This window comes from Streptopelia decaocto (genome assembly GCF_964273445.1).
Source record: "Streptopelia decaocto genome assembly, chromosome: 4".
Lineage (NCBI taxonomy): Eukaryota > Metazoa > Chordata > Aves > Columbiformes > Columbidae > Streptopelia > Streptopelia decaocto.
In genome coordinates, this window is record NC_138658.1 from 21,955,289 (window position 1) to 21,975,005 (window position 19,717).

Sequence of the window (19,717 nt, forward strand, 5' to 3'; positions counted from 1 at the left end):
ATCAAATTTGCCTTCATATTTGTTTTTCCTTCTTCCATTTTATTCTTTAGTACGAATATAATCACTCATTGCATAATTTCACCCATTGCACAATTATACAACAGGCATCTTCTGTGACATATCTTGATTTAATTGCTCTTGGTTTACAAATTTTTACTGCATATTTAGGGTTTTATGTAAAAACCTTTTTATCTATTACCATTAAAGACTGGTCTTTTTGGAGCAGGACTCCCTTAGCTCACAGCTAGTTTCAGGGTTGCCTGAAACAACGGAGATGAAGAATGAAAACAGCTGAAAATCCTTAAATGCTCTCTAGAGTCAATTGCTTTGCTAATCTGGGCCTCAGAAGAGAAAAAGAAAAAAATTCTTTAGAGGGCTAACAATTAAAAAATACATTCTTTGCTAAATATTTCCTTAAACATCATACTTAATTCTTTCAGACAATATCGAACTTGCCACAGAATATTAATTTACAAATACTCTTTTTAGTATAGTTCAAGCTTGATTCAATACCATATCACCTTCCAATAGAAACAGTATAACTCAAAATATTGTGAACACTATAAAGCTCAAGTCAAATACTCTTTACATAATGGAAGTTTCATCTGAATCAGGGAATCCCAGAACTGCAGAGGTGCTAAAGTTGGAAGAGACCTCTGGAGATCATATAGTCCATTCCCCTGCTCAGAGCAGGGTCACCTAAAGCAAGTTGCTCAGGACTGTGTCCAGCTGGGTATTGAATATCTCGAAGGACAGAGGCTCTCCAGCCCCTCTGGGCAACCTGTTCCACTGTTTGATCACTCTTAGAGTTAAAATGCTTTTTTCTTATGCTTAGATTGAATTTCTTGTATTTCAGTTTGTGCCCATTGCCTCCTGTCCTGTCACTGAGCACCACTGAGAAGAGTCTGGAACTCTCTTCTTTACTGCTTTCCACCAGGTATTTATGCACATTGATGAGATCCTGCCTCTGCCTTCTCAAGGCTGAACAGTCTCAGCTCTCTCAGCCTTTCCTTACACAGTAGATGCTGAAGTCTCTTAATAATCTTTTTATAGGGCATTGCTCTACTCACTCCAGTATGTCTATGGCTGTCTTGACACAGCACTCCATATGTGTCTCATCAGTGCTGCGTAGACATGCATATTCACCTCCCTCGACCTGCTGGCAATACTCCGCTTAGTGCAGCCACAGATACTATTGGTCTCCTTTGCTGCAAGGGCACATTGCTGGCTTATGGGCAATTTGTCCATGAGGAAAGCCAGGTCTTTCCCTGCCAGCTCCTTTCCTGACAACATTGGCTAACTCCCTCAGCACTCACGGCTGCATCCCTGTCAGGTTCTCCAGAACAAGAGCTCGAGAACTAGGGTTTGCATTTATGGAAATGGAGACCAACATCACCTCTCCTAGCAAAACTTTCCTGAAATGTTTTTAGTATATTGCATTTAACACAGTAGAAAAATGCTCCTCAGAAGCTAAAATGCTCGGGAACTGAAAGGAATTAACAATAGATACCACTACTTCTCCAACCTGTGTACTGAAGCTCCAACAAATTTTTCTGTCATGATTCTGCAAAATTTATATACATCCAATCCACAGTTCCTGACTAATATTCCCATTTGTGGTGCAATAGCTCCTGCAGTTCTTAATTTATTAATTAATTATTAATTATCTATTTATTTATTTAGTTATTTATTATGGCCTTTTGTCCTTAAAAATCCTTTTTCCTTTTTGATTCCATGACACTCTGAGGTTTCAATTTCCCATAATCTGGGGCAGGAATATTTCAGTGGTTCTAATACAAATACCTTTCCAATTATTAGTATAAACTAATATAAAGGTATTCTCCCTGTAATTCTCTTTGAAAAATAAATCCATATTGTAAGTTGTCAAAAAATGTCTAGCAACATGAAGGAAACAAAAGAGAGAGACAGAGAAGGGGGAAAAGAGAGGAGAGAGAAAAGGAAAGAGGAAAGAGGGAGGAGCAAGATACTCTTGCCAGAAAGGGGATTTATTTGTGCTAAGCATATAAAGAGAGTTACAGATCTGCCGTTATTAAGATACAATTTAAATAAAGCATCTACTGGGAAACAGAAATTATATGTCATAGAAACAAATAAATAGTTCAGTGATCACTGGAAATAACAGGCCCCAGGTTTCAACGAATTTACATCTTCTGGTAGGTACAATTTTTAACGGAATTATTCTAAAGCTGCTGCATAAGTGCATCTCATGTTGAAGAACAGAAAACCTACACAATATAGAAGTTCTGTCTATGGTTTGAATAGTTCTTTTTTTTTTTTTTTTTTTTCCCAATGAGGTGCAAGCTCTGACTGAGCCAGAGTTTGTGAAAGTTGAGAAATGTGCCCACCAAATATTTTTCAAACTCACATGTTTCTATGAAAAGTTTTGGATTTGCTGAGTTCCCTTTTATTTCAGAAATACAAAGCAAAATTATTCACTTCATCTACATATTGAATTCAAAGTACAACAGTTACCCAGTATTTTAACTAGGGTATCCAGACTCATTTTTCCAAATTATCCAGGTGGCTCCTAACATAATATTTTGTATTATTTCTTAAGGGAACAAAAATTGTATCAGAAATCAAGTCAATGAAAGCAAAATAATTAGATATTTACATACTCTGGCATTAAAACCACTTCTGATTTTCTGAAAATGCAACACATTATAAACACATCAAGTGACTGCTTATGAAAATACCAATGATAGAAAATATCTGGTTTTGATTTTGGTCTTTTGAATCTCAGGAATGGGATTTAGGACTCCATGAGCTGATGAATATATGTTCATTTCTCATATCAAACCTGAGAAGATCTGTGGCTTAACAGGCAATACAGTCTCTGAACATTCATTTAAATAAAATAAAATTAACTCCTCCAAGCATAACTAAAAATCCTCTTTTATTGCCTTTGAGGCAGTTGTATAAGAGGCACTGCAGCTTTAGTTTCATTAGACTAGTAACATTTGCAATGAAGCATTACTTTCTAATATCTAAAGTCTTCAGGAAAATTAATAGCTTTACAAAATGCTGAGTGTCCTCTTGAAGCTGCAAAAGTCAGGTACCCTTAAAACAGAAGTATAATGGGTTGCTTTGTAATGAGACTAATATATTACCCTTACTCTGAATTTTCGAAGTTGTGCAAGACAAGCTAAGCAGGTTGTTGAAGACACAAAACAGAAGAGGTCACTGCACTGATTCTGGAAGAGGGAGTTCTCAGTCAAGAACTATTCCATAAAAGAATGCATGCACAGGATAGCAGCCCTACGATCATGGTGGAGGTGTCTCTAATAGCTGAACACATCTCGGTATAAAGAACTGTATTTTATAACTTTTCTTAGTAGTTGAGCTCAGCTGCATTTGCAACTGCAGTTTTCAGATAATTCATACATGATGACTTCTTTTTCCACGTTATTCTCCTGGGCACAGTAAAAAAAAACCTAGCAGGAGCAATTAAATATAACTGGAGTTTAATTTGGTTTAAGACAAGAACTCAACGCAGTTTTAGGCACCTGACAAGATTAAAGACAGGACAAAGGTCAAATAAAAAAATAAGCAACAATAATAATAACAACACACACATAACTGAGCAATTGAGTAATTCCTAATAATTAATACTACTTATGTGGGTTGGCAATAATAGAAGCATTCAAAATGGTACGAAAGAGCTCTCTTTTTTTTTGTATTTTGAAATAAATCTTTAACAGCATTAATGAATTGGATTGTTTCATTTAATAGTAAATATACATATGGCAGTGTCTGAATATATAATGTAAACCTTCCAAATTACTGGAATTATTATTTGGAAGGGAAAATGTGTTTGAATAAGATCAGAAATATAAATATCTTTTTTGTTTTAAGAGCTCTAGTTATTTAGACATAATGGTCAAATGATCCTAGGAAAAGAATAGGGCATTAAGAATGTTTAGAGAACACAGAAGAGATTTAAGAATTGTATTTCGTAAAGCACTTCATAAAGCACATGTGATCTTGAAGTACACCCTTTCTAGCTCTCCAACACTTTTTCCAACAATTCATCATACTGATGGTTCTTGACAAAGCAAATCACTAATACTACACATCTATGACCAAACTGTAAAGAGTTTCAAATAAGTTTTACTAATATATGGACAATTTAGTGGCTTATCAGCATTTATTCAACTTCAGGGCAACCTGATATTTTGAATTAAACTTCTACCTGATTTGCAACAGTAGGCTTCTTGCGATTCTCAGCCTGAATACTTAGGTTCCTTCAAAGATCTTGTGTTTTGACACACCATTTAACTGAGATGACTTTCTAGAAGAAATAAAGTATTGCTATTCCGGTCAATCCAGATGCTGAGTTTTTCCTATTCAAGGTGTATCAGAAACATTCTTTTAACTATGCAAAATTCATAAAGTTCAAAACAATTTCTCACAGGATTTAGTGCCAGATATTTTAATTCTGGAGGCCAAAAGAATCACATTTTCTGTTGTTCTTTTCAGTTATTATTCTTTTAGGTCCACGTATTTTTATATCATCTTTAGGAAGACTGGTTTTTGTATTCAAAAGCAGCCCATTCATGTTTAGAAATTTGTTTCTGTGGTACAGCTACACAGAAACTTGCTATGAAATGAGGATCCCGAAATATTTCAACAAAGGACTCAAAATTTCTTGAACTTGCTAGCATGAAAGGATTTTGAAACTCTTTCCACTACAAGCTGCTCCCTCTAATATACTCGTATTTTTCATAATGAGAAAAGATTACTAGTTATAAGAGAACTCACTTTTTCTGAATGTGTTTTTGTACCACAACCTTGACAGAACAGTATTAGGAAACACAGGAATGTCAGAAAATGGTACTTTTGTAAATGCATTTTGTGTCTTGAAAACTAAAAGGTATTCGCAAGGTGTGTCCTGGATGGACCACAAAAAAATTCACCCAGAAACAGTCACTCTTTATGGATCAAGTATTTTTGAAACTCTTACACATCGAGGTTTACTGATTATCTTGGAAACACATTACAATCCTGGCCAAACCTGGGGAAAATGCAAAGCAAATCCTGTATACTTCATAATGATTTTTTTTTGCCGGCTCTGCTCATGTCTCCTATGTTGTCTGCTTCAATCAGGTACACAACCTTTCTGAGAACCTCATGTGCTATTAGGAAGAAACTACACTAGTGGATTCCCAAGGCTGTTGCTTAGATGAGTCCAGGAAGGCAGCTTAGCTCAATTTCAGCGAGGAAACAGTTAAAGAGCTTAGTGTTCCCCTGTGCCCGGGAGGCAGCCTTTGTGTTTAACATTGGCAGCGGCTCAGTTTGAGCTGGAGGTTTGTTTTAATTGGGGGAGGGGGCAGAAAAGAGGGGACGCTCTGACTTCTTCAGTCTGTCTCTTTCTTTCACTGATGTAGGGGAGGTGGAGATTTTCAATCCCACCCAGTCACAGGCAGGCAGGAGGATCTCGTAAGACTATCCCAGGAAAAGCCACTCTGAGGAAATTCTCAGCAGCAGCGGCAGTAATCACAGCATGAGGTAGGAGGCTTCCCGGGGGTGAGTGCGCCGGCTCCTGCTGTCGGAGCCTGGCAGGACCCGCTGCCACGGCCCGGGAAGAGCCCGGCCGGGAGCTGCCGGACACTTTCAGCACTTCTCGATAGCGCTCCAGATAACGACTAGGTGACGATGGTGCAGCTGTGTGTGCGTGCATGTATATGAGTGTGAGAGAGGGAGAAGGAGAGAGGGAAAGAGAGAACAAGAAACAGGCACAAGGCAGCTTGGGATAACTATTATTAAATAAAGTTTAGCGATATATGGATCTTGTCAGATGATCTATATAAGCTGCAGGGGAGGTAGTACTGATTTGCCAAGTGCATGTTAGAAACGATCTTTTGATAGTGTTACAAGCGGAGAATGTTTTCTTTTGTGTTAGAGGAAGAACTGTAAGGCAATTATCCCAACAGCAAAGAGCGCTCACTGTCTGTGCCGCGGTGGGAGACAACCGAAAGAAAGTCGTTTTCTCGGCAGTATTCTTTAAGCGCTTTCGTGCCCTGGTTAAGTTTATTAGCTCCTTTTTACCTCTCAGCTGCCTTTTAGGCAGATTAATCACGGTTAACGTTTCAGCTCGTCTTTATTCCTTTGAACAATTTCATTTCTAGTAGAATGGCTCTTCTTGTGAATCTCGGTATGGGAATTTTTCTGACTTGATACTCCAGGCAAGTTAGGAGTTTTGTTCTGTGCATCTACGGCTACTTGTGCAGTGCTATGTGAGCAGTGGCACAGCACATACATGTGGCCTCCGGATTTACACAACAGCCTCACTCCAGGTATTCAGATGACATGTGAAGAAAATACTAGATTATCTATTACAAAAGGTTATTGCAGATGCTAGTATGTTACTTACATGAGGCAGTTTGCATGTTGTATTGTGTAACAATACAGATATTTTGAAAATATGCACAGAGGAATGAAGGATTGTCAGGAATCTGTAAAAAAATATCCTTAGAAATTATTGTGTTAAATTTTTTCTAGTTTTGCTTCTTATGGAAAAGTTTCTTCTAAGAGAGGAAAGAGATACTTAATTGGCAATTTTATCCCTAGCTTTGTATGTTCGCTGCATGACTGCCACACTACCACCATGTTCATACGAGAGACATATCAAATCTTCACAAGAAAACGTCATTAAATAAGGAGAATACTAATATAATTACTAAAGCATAGGGCTCTGGGTTCTGTTCATAGCTCTATCAAATTTACTTCGGCAAGTATGAAACAGGGAAAGTCATTTAAATATTTAATGATTCATTTTTTCCATTTATAAAATAGGGAGCCATAGTAAATAAAAAAACTTGCCTGAAAAGAGTTACAGTCAAATACATCTGGTGTTTCTCATATGATTTAGAAACTAAGTGAGAGCACTTACATCATGCAAACTTGCTAACTGCCCTGAGATACCATCGTAAACAGCATTTAATGAAGAAGGGTTTGCTATTTAGTATATAAAACTTTAAAATCAAGTGCACAGGAACTCACAGTTGGTCAGACCCGCATCTCAGATGAACTAATATAAAAGACTGTGAACTGGATCACTGGTCTGTGAGGGACAGCACTCTACACGCCAGACAGGAATCCTCAGGTTAACATTGCGTTTACTTCTGTGTCTAGGTACACACATGCGTTTACAGACCACACACAAAAGAAGATGATAATAGTAGTAAATATTTAGACTGTGGATGTGTCCAGAAGTTCTATCTGTAAATTGTCTCCCACATTCTTCCTCTGGTAAATTTCTTGCTGTAAATTCTAACTTAATAGCCCCATAGGGAATTAAATTAGGATTCGTTTATTTAAAAGGATCCTCCCAAATCCTTCATGTGAGTCCCTAGAAATCAGAAAGTTATAAATACTTGACTTTATACTCTTCTTTTGGCAACACTGCAGCACTTTGTCTTGTTTTACAGATATGAGCCATGTAAAAAAATATCCTAAATTAGACTGAGGCTTCAAGGAAATGGACATTGGAGTGGCCTCCTGGGTTCCATTGGAGGTGTAGTATCTACCCCCTGTGGCAGGGAGCCAGCTCTGGTGTCACACATAGGCAGACACAGTTGCTGGGAGAGAATGCTATGATACTTCCTTTCCTGTCTAGAAATGTCATTAATTACTGCTTAGAATACTAAACCAAGTATTTTTAATCTTTAAAATAGCTTAAATTTTTATAATTAACTTTGCCGTGGCTAAGTACTGAACATGAGTTACAAGGAGATTCAGGAACCAAAGGTTTATCTTTATTACAGTAAACTGACACATGAAGTTTGAAGGGTTTTTCCTGGTCAGAGGACTAACCCGAGACTGTAAAAGTCATCCTCCTAATATTTAGGGACTTCAGATCTGATCTAAATTTTGTTTTGAAATACATGTATTTTCAGTCTTCATTTGAAATCCAGGTTGAAGAAAAATAATATGAACCTCATTGTTGCAGTATATCAACAATACCCATAAAATGAACAAATTCAGAACCTTTAATTACTAATGCAGTTCTGTTACCTTACTTTTTCAATGAAAAACCAATAACTTTCTATTTTAGCTAAAATATCATTCATCAGTCTCCAACGCCTCCCTTTGCTGGTACACTTGCAAGACTGTATTTTAAAACAGAACTCCATCCATCATATTTTTTCCATTCATATACAAACTCTGTCTCAAACCAAAGGGGTTTTTCAGGATCTCATTGTTAAAAGCTATGGAATTTTTTGTGGTTGCATTTTGTCAGTTAATGTGGGTAATCTAGATTTTACAGTAGCACAGTGATTATAAACAGGTGTTTATATATGTGTGTTGTAGAAACTGCACATTCAAACACCCTACCCTAGGTGAGAAACAGGGTGTGTTAGTCTACCTGTTGTACTGATTCTGGTTTTTTTTGCTTACTGTTTTTCTCTGCAGGTGAGGAAGTGAGGAGTATCTCACCGAAATACTGAAAAAAAACCCTGTCTCACTGAATTTGCTGTTTTGGGACTTCAGAATGGAAGTTTTGTGTTTAAGAGTTTCCTTGCTGCTCCTGGTTCCAGGATTTGGCCTCAGTGACAGCTCTGACACATATGCTACCAATCGGAGTGACTTGGGAAACTACCTTTCCACCTTCTCAGGGATTGAATCCAGCATACTCCTGACCACCAGACAGACCCCATTGTCCAACCAAACTGTCAAATGCTCCCAGCAGACTAAGATTGCTGAAACTTTTAAATACATTAACACAGTGGTATCTTGTGCTATTTTCATCGTTGGAATGGTTGGAAATGCAACTCTGCTGAGGATCATTTACCAGAACAAGTGCATGAGGAATGGCCCGAATGCACTGATAGCCAGTCTGGCACTAGGAGACCTTATCTATATTGTCATTGATATTCCTATCATGGTGTACAAGGTAGGATGCAACAACAATATATTTACTTGCAGTTTCCTTACAAGTACACTGTCTGTTCTCTATAGTTACTTGTTTGTCTAAGTAGTACTCTTTTATCAATGAGTAGTCCACTTAAGAAAAAATACAACTCCTTTTTGTTCTACAACAAAAACCTTGCTTTCAGGTCTCAAGTCCGTGTAGAAAATGTGTACCTCCTTTTAAAGATGATGTAGCTCTTAGATTTTAACCAAAGAGCAGCCTTGGGCATTTCATAGGAACTCTTCATTCATTACAGCTACTACAGCTGTTTGTGAGGGAGGACTTTTTATGAACTCTTCTCCTCCTTGATGCATGTACAGCATTGGATTAGTTGCTATTTTTGGAATATCCTATCCTTTATGTTTTTACAGAAAATACTCTCTGTGAGCTGCTGGCTTCATATTACAACTTTGCAGAGAGACCAAGTCAGTTAAGTTGAGTGTTAAGGTTTTAATTTAATATTCATTAATTGCAGATTCCCAAAATTATTCCAGTGTTAGTAATAACAATTAGATCACAGAACATTTTTGAAATATTAAATTTCATCTGGATTTGTCAAAGTGTAAAAAGGATCATCAGCAATTTTTTCATCCGGTATAAAGCTATCCTGCCCCATTTTTTTATTTTCCATTTTAATTAAACAAAGTAATAAAGTAGTGCTTTTTCTGATGCAATATATGATTACTAATGTAAGTTGCACGATTCCCGGACAGGCTTAAAGGAACAGAACAGAGTCCTTTTAAAATATATTTCACTGATATTAAAGTATTTTAGAAAATCATCAAAGAATTTTGTAAGCTTCTATCTCTATCTTTGTGGATTGTTCACAGGGTGTATAGCTGATAGGATATTATAATTTCTCTTTTCTCAGTAAAAACTTAAGATGTTTCTGCTAGTAAATAAAACACTAAGTAATATAATGAAAAAACCTGATTCCTCACAATTCTGGCCCTTATAAGCAACCTAATTTTTATTTACATCTATTTAAAAAAAAACCACTTTAATGCATAACTTTATTGTAACTAATGTCCTGTGATTTCAAACTGGGTTTTAAAATCTTGGAAACAGTGAATTGAAAGGACATAACTATTCAACTATGGACATCATAATTATTGACCTCCATTATGAAGCAGGTATTGATAGGACAAGATCATGAAAATTTAAATTCATTAATGGACTAAAAATATGTGTACGTCCATATGTTACATTTGTACAGAGGCGTATTATCTACGGTAAAATGCAGTAGCTGGTTCTAATCTTACAGTAGTATGAATTACAGATAAGTCTTTTAACTTTATCTGGTTTTAACGTAACATAATTTGAAACTAGCATAAAGACTGTTAATAATAATGCATGTGACTCAATGGAAATTCTAGTTTAAATTTTTGAATATTCCACCTGGAAAATTAAATAATCAATTTGTTGATAAGATAGCAGATATCTGTAAATTATTTACAAGTTCATGAGAAAGATTAGTAGCCTCTGGCTAACTGAAGATGCACCTGTTTTCCATAGCTGTGTGGATGCCTAATGGGATGTGGGACTGGGTTTCTGAATGTATTCATTACTCGTAGCGAACTGGACTCGTAACCTGGACTGCATCTCCCATGATGCATTACAGCTTCCTCCCTGGGTAAATTATCCTGATACCATTGTGGGTATTTCTTAAGGCAGTGTTCTTACTTCTCATGGTATTTCTGATAAGAAATTTTGAGGAAAAATGGAATGTGGATTTTTTTCAGAGCTGAGTTTGGTAAAGAACAGGTATTCTTATTACACATTTTTTCTAACCTTTCAAGAGCTCTGCTGCTGCTCTTTGCAAAGAGGAAGGGAAGTCTGGAATTAATTTTGCCTTTCAGAATTTCCTTTTGATGGTCTTCCTAAAAATCTTCAGAAGTTTAGTTTAAATAAATAAATGGTATTTTTTACATTCCCTTTATTACTTTGCAATACATTATTTCCATTAATTTTCTGACAATTCTTTGGTGTTCCATAGGTTCACTGGCCTTGCTATATCTTATATCATGAGCTGAACTGTGGTCCAGAACATCTCTATACAAATGAAATTACCTTAGCCTACATGAAAATGTCTTTCTGGACTGCAGAGAAGTATTTGACAAATTAAGGCTGTGACTGAAACTGCAGCCCCTTGACATCAATGTATGTCAATTGCCACATGTAAGAAAACAGAGTTAAAATCACATTTACAAGCATAATTCTAGTTTTTAGTAGTTTTTTGAGTGCTTGAACCTCCAAAATAAATTACTTTAAAATTACCATATACAACTACCTTATTGTATAAGGTTAGCTGCATGTATTCTGATACAGGGAAGCATTTGTAGCATTTATAATGGAGCTTCAGTACTTCTGCTAAGAAATTCTATTATTATTTATAGGACATTTTTCATACAAACCGTTCAGTAATATGTCTACTTCCATTACGAGATGATTTTAAAATTTGTTAAATGGCATTCCTCTTTGTATCACTAGGGATCCTAAAATCTGTGGTATAATTTAACTCCTCTTGTTGAGTGAAAATATGACCACAATTTTAAATTGGAAGTGATAGTCTTTTAAAGGAAAAAAATAAAGTGGTTTTCTTTTTTTTTAAGTTTAAATTTTAAAGTATTTTATACACTTAGTTCTGAACTTTGTTTTAAAGATTCTTTTAGCTTCAGAGTCAGCCTCATGTTTAACCATGTATTAGAATCCTATATAAATAAATGGTGTCAAACACTTAATACCTTATAGGTCAGATACTCATTTTTAGGAGGACAAAACATTCCTGAAAACAGAATTAGAGTGAACAAGCATTCATCTGCATACTAAAATAACTAATAGTACAGTATTAAGATGGCCACATCCTGTAAAACAAAATGTATAATACTATGTCAATATAATATCAAGAATAGGTATAATCACTTTCCTGAAACATAAGGTAGCCTTAACTATTTTGAAACAACTTCAAATGAGACGTAGGTAATGTTACTGATACTCAGATCCATTTTATAAATCCTTTGAAAGAAGAAGTTATAATATTACAGTAATTGAAAATGTAAAGTCCCAGGACACTTGAGTCCATTGTTCTGTTATGCATTTACACAATTAACAAAGATGGGATACTGAGAAAAAAAAAAAATGTCAGCTAAAGACATGGTTACAGGCGTTTGACATTTTAATCCTTTCTTCACTGTATGGTAGGCTCAAAAATTCCCCCTTGCTTTCCCCAATTACTGTAATTATGTAGCAAATTCCCCTTAGCAATTTGTTAAATGGATTGAGATGTGAGTAATATTCATTAGCTTCCTTTGAAGATATTCTGGATGTATTAAAGCCCTATTACACTTAATTTCCTGTAGTATATCCACCTGTACTATCAGATCAATATTAAAAATTGTATCATTTGTAACAAACTGAGTTTTAAAGGAAGGGTGCCAGTTATAAATACATTCTTAATAGACTGAACTAAGACAATTTCATTTTCAATCACAGGATTACAGCACCTGGATGCAAATAGTTTCCTCTTTACCCAAAACATACCCATCTCAGACATTTGTGATGCCAAAGCTTAAAGCCTCCAAATCAGTAAGAGTGATTTCTTCTCAGTGAGAAGAAGATTGGGAAATACAACTTTTATGGTTTATTTTGCTGCTGAAGAAGAGACAGGTTTCATACCTCCTTTTTTAGTACCAGATGGCATAGCACACAACTGAAAGCTGCTGCATCATCTCTATCACCAATCACTATCATGTCTATTTGTAGCAAATAAGCAAAGTTTGGACCCAGTGCACAAAAACGTCTTTAGAGTACTGCTTTGCATAAAGAAACTAGCCAGTTTTCTGAGGCTATACATAGGCAGGAAGAGCAGAATATCCACAGCACCACTATTTCATTGGCTACAGTAAACCTCTGGAAAGCCCTTATGGCTGCTGCTGTCAATGGCTAAAGTTCTGCAAGAGGAGCAGCAAGAACAGCACAGAAAAAGCTGTTCGTAGTTCTTTCCTGTGCTCATGGATCTAGATACACTCCAGGCCCACGCTCCCACCTTTGGAACTGCAAATTTCAGTTTTAACTATGTTACTGAGAATTACTGAGCTGTCTCTGCTTCCATTTTCATGCAGTTTAGAGAAAAATGTTTAAATGAGTTCTGTTCATTGAAAACTGACCTAGATAGGATTGACGTAAATTACATTACCTTACACCTTAATATTCTTAACTCCTTAAACCATTAGATTATAACAAAGTAGATGAAGCAAATTAGCCAGCTTTTAACCTGTTTCTTTACATGTGAATGTCAAATGTTTTCCTAATTATTTTACTGGTCTAAAGTGAAAGACATCTATCTAGAAAACAGGCAAGAGTGTCCACTGCTTAGACAGTTCAAGAAGATGTTTTCTTTAATAAACTAAGCTTTTTTGTTAGGAAATTTGTATTCATGCTTCCTTAGTTGCAACAGCATTCAAATCTGAGTAGTCCACCCAGAACATTATGAGTCTAAACGTAAAAGGTAGCTGGCAGTAAGCAAACATCTTCAGCTATTTTCTCTTCAGTAAAGGAAGACTTAGCTGGGGCATTTCTAGTCATGGACATTTTTCAACATCAGAGCAAATTCATTAAGTGTCAGAGCAATCGCTACTCAATCACAAAGTCTTTGGCATATCTGATTACCTTTATAGACAAAATTAATATTATACATAAACAGGGATGATATTTAAACACATTGGGATTGATCCCATAGGCTAATTGAGTAAGCAACATTAACAGTAGTTATAGTTTTGTGCCAAAGGACTATTAAGGCCAAGCCTGCTCAGTGCACTTATAAAGATAAGTCTACTTAGAAAAGAAATCCCACTTTAAAAGCAAGATTTATCATATGTGCAGCGTATATTTCTCAATTAAGTACCAACATCAGTAGGAAATAGCAAGGCCACCAGCTTAACAACTGCATTCTGTCTTTCACTGAATTCTTATCCGAGACTCCAGGAAGCAACATGTTCGTAGCCCAGTGTGATGCAGAAATACATATAAATTTCTCAGAACATGACCTGTTATTTGTGTCTATGTCTCTAGGTAGCGATCATACATAGAAGAAATCTCAAGGTAGCACAGGAATTGATTGATGTGTCCTGAAAGAAGAAGTTACCCAAAATGGAAGAGGGAAGGGAAGTCCATCAGGAATCTGTTCTCTCCAGTTAGAGACTACAGCTTCCTAGCAGAAAGTGTTTAACATGTATACCAAGGTAGGAGTTAAGGAAGAGATTTGATATGCTAGGTCTTAGTTCAAGATCCACTGTGCCTTTTACTAGTAGCTGTCTATTGTGGGGGTACGATATATTTTCCCTTCAATGCACAGACAGATCCTCCTCCATCCTTTATTTCCCACCTCATGCCTGACTTGCTGTTCTGTGGATTTGTACTAAAATACTCTACAGTACGTAGAGACTCTGGGTTCAACAGAATATGTTCGCTCTCTTTATTTTTCAATCAGCTGAATGCTGCAAATAACAAGGAATTGCTTTTATTGTGCATATGTGGGGTTTACCAGTTCTGCAGTAATTTCTTAGCAATCCTGTCACTCTCTTTAGCAATGCAGAAAAGACAACAAAGATGGAAGAATAACAAAAGCCATATTTTGCGCAGAGATTGAAAAAATTCTTTTCAACAAATCACCATGCACATAAGCACACCTTACAGCTCATTTCCCCGAAGAAGAGCAGTACAGTTTGAGAAACAGTCTACTTAAAAGGATGGGAAGTTAGCCAACACCACAGAACAACAAAAAAGAAACTAATCCTACTTTGTAAACAGCAAAAATACCACAGGGGAGATGTTGTTAGGAATGCTTTACCACTGAGTAGATTTTTGTAATAAATATAAACATTTTAACAAGAACGTAAAACTTAGCATTTATTTTTTTCCTAATTAGTTGAGACAGAATGTTCTGCTTCAAAAACAAGGCATTTTTTCTTACCTTTCAGGATCTCTTGAAGTATAATGTATTTTCTCTTGTGTAAAAACTATACATTTCCTTCCATAGCTGCCTAAGCAGGAGAAAAAGACTCTAGGCATTAATGAAATTACATGAGACCCTCTGCTACTGTCACCTTTACTCAGGTGGCCAAAGATGAGCAAAACAGCAGAAAAAACTGTGATAGGGCAATTCAGGGCAAAAAATGTCTCTGGTGCTTCTCTTGCATCCCCACATAACTTTCCTTCCTTCCAACACAGCCTTTTATCCACCCAAAGTGGAAAGAAGATGGTTCTTGGTTGTAGCAAAATGAGGAATGTATTTCCTGCAAAGAATAGTTGAAGAGATGCAGTGTGCCTTCTGTACCATGGCAGTATCATGATTCTAAGTATAAAGAAAAAAACAAGTAATGCCAGAGTTAGCAGAAGCCCAAACCATCAGGTCACCATGATATACTCAATATTGGCCTTGTGCCCTGCATTATAAAGATTATCCTTTTTCTTCATCTTCCTCTACTGACTGTCCTTCCCAAAATTGAGGCTTTTTACTCTAGCAGTGGGAAGGGAAGTAATAATACCTTGATACAGGCTGTGTTCTCCTTCATGCTTACAGCTCTCCCTCTTTCTAGCAAAGTGGTGGAGCACAGCTGAGTTACATACATGGGATAAGCAAAAGTCTGTGGGTCCCAAGCAAGGAATGAATGAGGATTGTCCTGCAATGCAATTCTCTTTTGGACACATGGGCTGTAGGAAGAGAAGAAAGGCTTGAGAACATGCAGTGAATTCTTATCCTGAATGAAAATACCAACAATCACGATACCACAAGCAGGAGACTCACCCACCCTTCTTACTAACTAACCAGTCTTACAGAACAGAGACAGGAGGAACACTTCAGTCAGAAGCATCATCTTTTGTCACTTAATGCAGTCAGCTCAGTGGTATAGATCTTGTATGCTTCTGTGTTTGGTCAGATTTCACCTGGATTACAGCCATAATACCAGGTACCATATTTGGCCCATGCCTTGAAGCAGACAAGGGCATACATGATTTCAGAATACAATTTAAAACAGAGCTTCACCAAGACAGTCTTCTAGAGGAAACAAGCCTTAAAAAACAAACATCCCCTCTTCCAAATCTGCTGAGCTGACAAAAACAGAGGAATTTCTCTTGTCTTTCATTCTGTGCTATGTAGCAAGGAAAGGAAATCACCCTGGAACACACTGGGTTTGTAACTCCTACTCCACAGTTAGGAGATGCTGGCCACTTATACAACCAGTCTTTATCTATAAAACCAGAAATCTGCTGGTTTGGTCCCTGTCTCCATTACTGCATAAGTGTAACAGAAGTCAGGGAATAAAGAAGGTATTTCTATTTGTCCTGCTGAAGACAGAGCAGAACTATGACTGCCAGGGTTGTGACAGAGCTGTTTGATCACTATCACTGAACACTTCAACACCATGAAACTCAAGAGAGTATCCTGCATGGAGGTGTCATGAGGGGCAAGCACTACCTGGATGAAACACAGTTCAGTTTCTGGGAAACAGATCTTGTGTGTCAGCACAACAGTGGTTCCAACTGAGACTCTAGAGCACTAGGATGAGATTAGAGCAGGAAAGGGTAGGTATGAAACCTTTGCTTTCATTCTCAGTGCCATGTGGCAGAGTGAGGAAATAACTTCAAATTGTGCTAGGGGAGGTTTAGATTGGATATTAGGAAAAAAATTATTCCCATAAAAGGTTGTCAGACATTGGACAAGGCTGCCCAGGAAACTGGTGGAGTCACCATCCCTGGAGGTGTTTAAAAGGCACATAGATGAGGCTTTTAGGGACATGGTTTAGCGCTACAGTTAGGTTATGGTTGGACTCGATGATCCTGAGGGTCTCTTCTAACCAAAATGATTCTATGAGAGAGTACCTCCTGACATGTAGTTGTTGAACAGAAGCAGTTTTACAGAGCAGCTCAGAGATGCTTCATATCCAGCACCTAATCCCATCCATCTATTTTGGGCTGAGCTCCAGGGTCATCATCTGCCTGTAAACACACAGTATCAGCCCAGCATTAGATAAACACTGTGGATGGACATAAGCATGTACTGGTGAATACTCACGTGGATGGATTATTATATTCTCTCTTTTAGACTATATATAAATTGCTTGGGATGCACAGTGGGACTTCATCTGTGTTTGGTACATCAGCTAGCATACTAATGGGGGTTAGAAAATAGCAACAGCAGTAGAATAAAATCAACTGAATGACATTTAAAAATCATTGCAAAGGAATGTTCTCAGCGCTGCTGTCTTGTTTGTTCCAAGCTGCAGTGTCAGGGCAGAGAAGCCATATAAAGCAGCGGAGAAGGGGGGATGCTCAAAGCTGTGACTGGTCACTTTGCTGAGGTTTCTTTAAGACCAACAGTAGAACCTTGAAATCTCAGTTTCTGATTTCACTTTAAAAATATGCTGTTGACTACACTCTTTTCTCGCTCAGGAATTGCACCACAGTTGAACTTGTATGAAATACTCAAGTTGCAAACTGCACAAGGGGAAAAGTGCATTTCCTTTGCCACATGCCTTATTTTGAAACCTCAGAGATTTTGTGAGTGAGGTTGCAGAAGCACAATCCATTTGACCAAGTCATGGATAACTGTGATACAAGTTGGGATAGGACTGATTCCTCCTATCCATGTGCATTGAGAGAAAATGTAATCTGCTAAAATTTTATATTCATTTTGTTTGGATATTAAAACATGCAAAACCACTGAAAGAGCAGAGCCAGTAGTCTCTGTTCTTATCCTGTACCTAAATAAGTCAGGACTAATTCAGTTACATTTCTGGGACCATTTTTTCATACAAAATAAATGTGTTATTTCCCTCTGAAGTTTCAGTACCCTGCTAGGCCAGAACAGAGGGCAATGGCCTTGTTTTGATGGAAAATTAGTAAACCCAAAGACAGGATCAGATTTGCCAACTAAAAATATCTACAGAATTAAAAACTGGCACCTGATCCAAGGAGAAGTAATGAATGCACAGCTGACGCAGAACGGTAACTGCGTATACCCACAGAAATGATTGCAATGTTAATTTAAAAAATCAAATAACTTAATTCTGATACCAGTGATTTTGATTAAAATCAACTTGAAAAGAATGTCTAATGACTTGGTACTGATCTTACTTCAATTAGTGGAAAAGTGCAAGAAACAAAAGGAATAAAATACTTTTAATCTTAAAAAAGTAGAGCTTCCCTGGGGTGTGGGAAAGATGTGTACATGCTGGAACCACGATAAAGCTTCCTCGTGAGGAGTAATGAGTTGGTGAACCTTTTTCAAGTACAACACTTTTCTTTTTGAAGCTAATATTTGCCTTGTAGTAACAGAGTTTCACAGTCACTACAAAGTGCTTGTTCATTTCTCTTGCTGGGTATACACTACAGCCACAGTCAGTGCACATAAATGAATGGGTGGATAACTTTCAGTTGCCTTTTAAAGTGTGATCTATAACGATAAATCAGTTTGGGGGCTTTGGTTGGCACAAGGGACTGACAAAAGTTTGCTACGGTCTCTTTCTCCAGGCACTGCCATTTATAATTCAGCCACAGGTGCCTGAAAACTATTCTGATTTTATGCAAAGCTAGACAAGAGTCTGGTGCTGAAATTGCATATGACTACAACTGGTTGGATAATTACCATAGACTCAGATCACCTCTTCTTTTTCCAACATTTTTTCTACAACCCCAACATAAACTAAAGCCTCATGCCAGAGTTCCAGGCAAAAGGAAATAATATGCCCTGCACACATCTGTTATAACATTGTGAATCTATCTAGAAAATAATTCTGCTGGAGCTTTCAATGTATTTCATTCCATGTATAAATATATATAAAATCAGAAGAAGTAATCAACATCTTCCAGGTATAATCTCATTACCTTTGTTACTGAAGGTACTGACAATAGTTAAATAACCAGTCCTAGTGATCCATTCCCTAGCCTTCTGGCACAAGGGCAATTTGCTTTCATCAAATATGATTGTCCTAAACTGGAATAATATTGTCAAGGGCCTAGCATTTTCTCTGCTGTGGTCATGATGGTAAGACACTCAGGTCTCCTTGAAGAAGGCAAGAGTTCTCAATATTCGTGAAAACGCACAGCAACATGTAGTAATAGAACATGGGCAAATGGAGCCATGTTTATATTATATTCTAAATTCTCAAGAAACAGGGAGTAGACAAACTTGGATTGATCCTATAGCTTATGTTGAGAAATCTACTTTTAGTACTCAGCTGAAGAGAAAAAATAATCTGGTAGAAAATATAATGCCTAACGGATAATGTGTTTCCTATTTAACAAGCAATCATACACGTAAGTTTGCTTCATGGTGTTAACATCCACTTGGCTGAAAGCTATGAATTGCTAAAATCTGTCCTGAAATACAAGTCATCAAATGACAATATGAGTATGGTCCTACAGAAGTATATGTAGCTGCTTTCAGCATTTTTGAGATATTATTTGTGAAAAAAAAAAAGTACAGGTAATTTAGCACTGTGGTGAATGGGTATATAAAAGAGGGGATGTGATAAGGCCAGATCAGGACTGACTCTAAAGATAAGATGAATTCCTACAAATTTGACATTCTGTGGTAAATATCCTGTACTACAGCAAAGTGCTCTGAAAAACTCATGCTGTGAAAAAATAGAAAGGTAACTCCTACCTTAACTGAGATAACAACAGATGGTAATTTTAACTCCCCATAGTTAACATTTATATTATTAAAGGTAGTGATGATTGGTATGTTTCATTTTAACAGTAATTTAAATAGAAATAAAG

General features: G+C 36.9%; 1 protein-coding gene across 3 annotated transcripts in view; it reads left to right on the forward strand.

Annotated features, from left to right (window-relative positions):
- Window positions 1–5,365: 5,365 nt before the first annotated feature.
- EDNRA (endothelin receptor type A) overlaps window positions 5,366–19,717 on the forward strand; it is a 32,954-nt gene continuing 18,602 nt past the window's right edge. The window contains exons 1-2 of one of the 3 annotated variants that reach the window (XM_082051772.1): window positions 5,366–5,529; window positions 8,437–8,917. In XM_082051772.1, coding sequence (XP_081907898.1) covers window positions 8,516–8,917 — 402 coding nt within the window. In that variant the 5' untranslated portion in view covers window positions 5,366–5,529; window positions 8,437–8,515. The other 2 variants (XM_082051770.1, XM_082051771.1) reach the window with 2 other exon arrangements.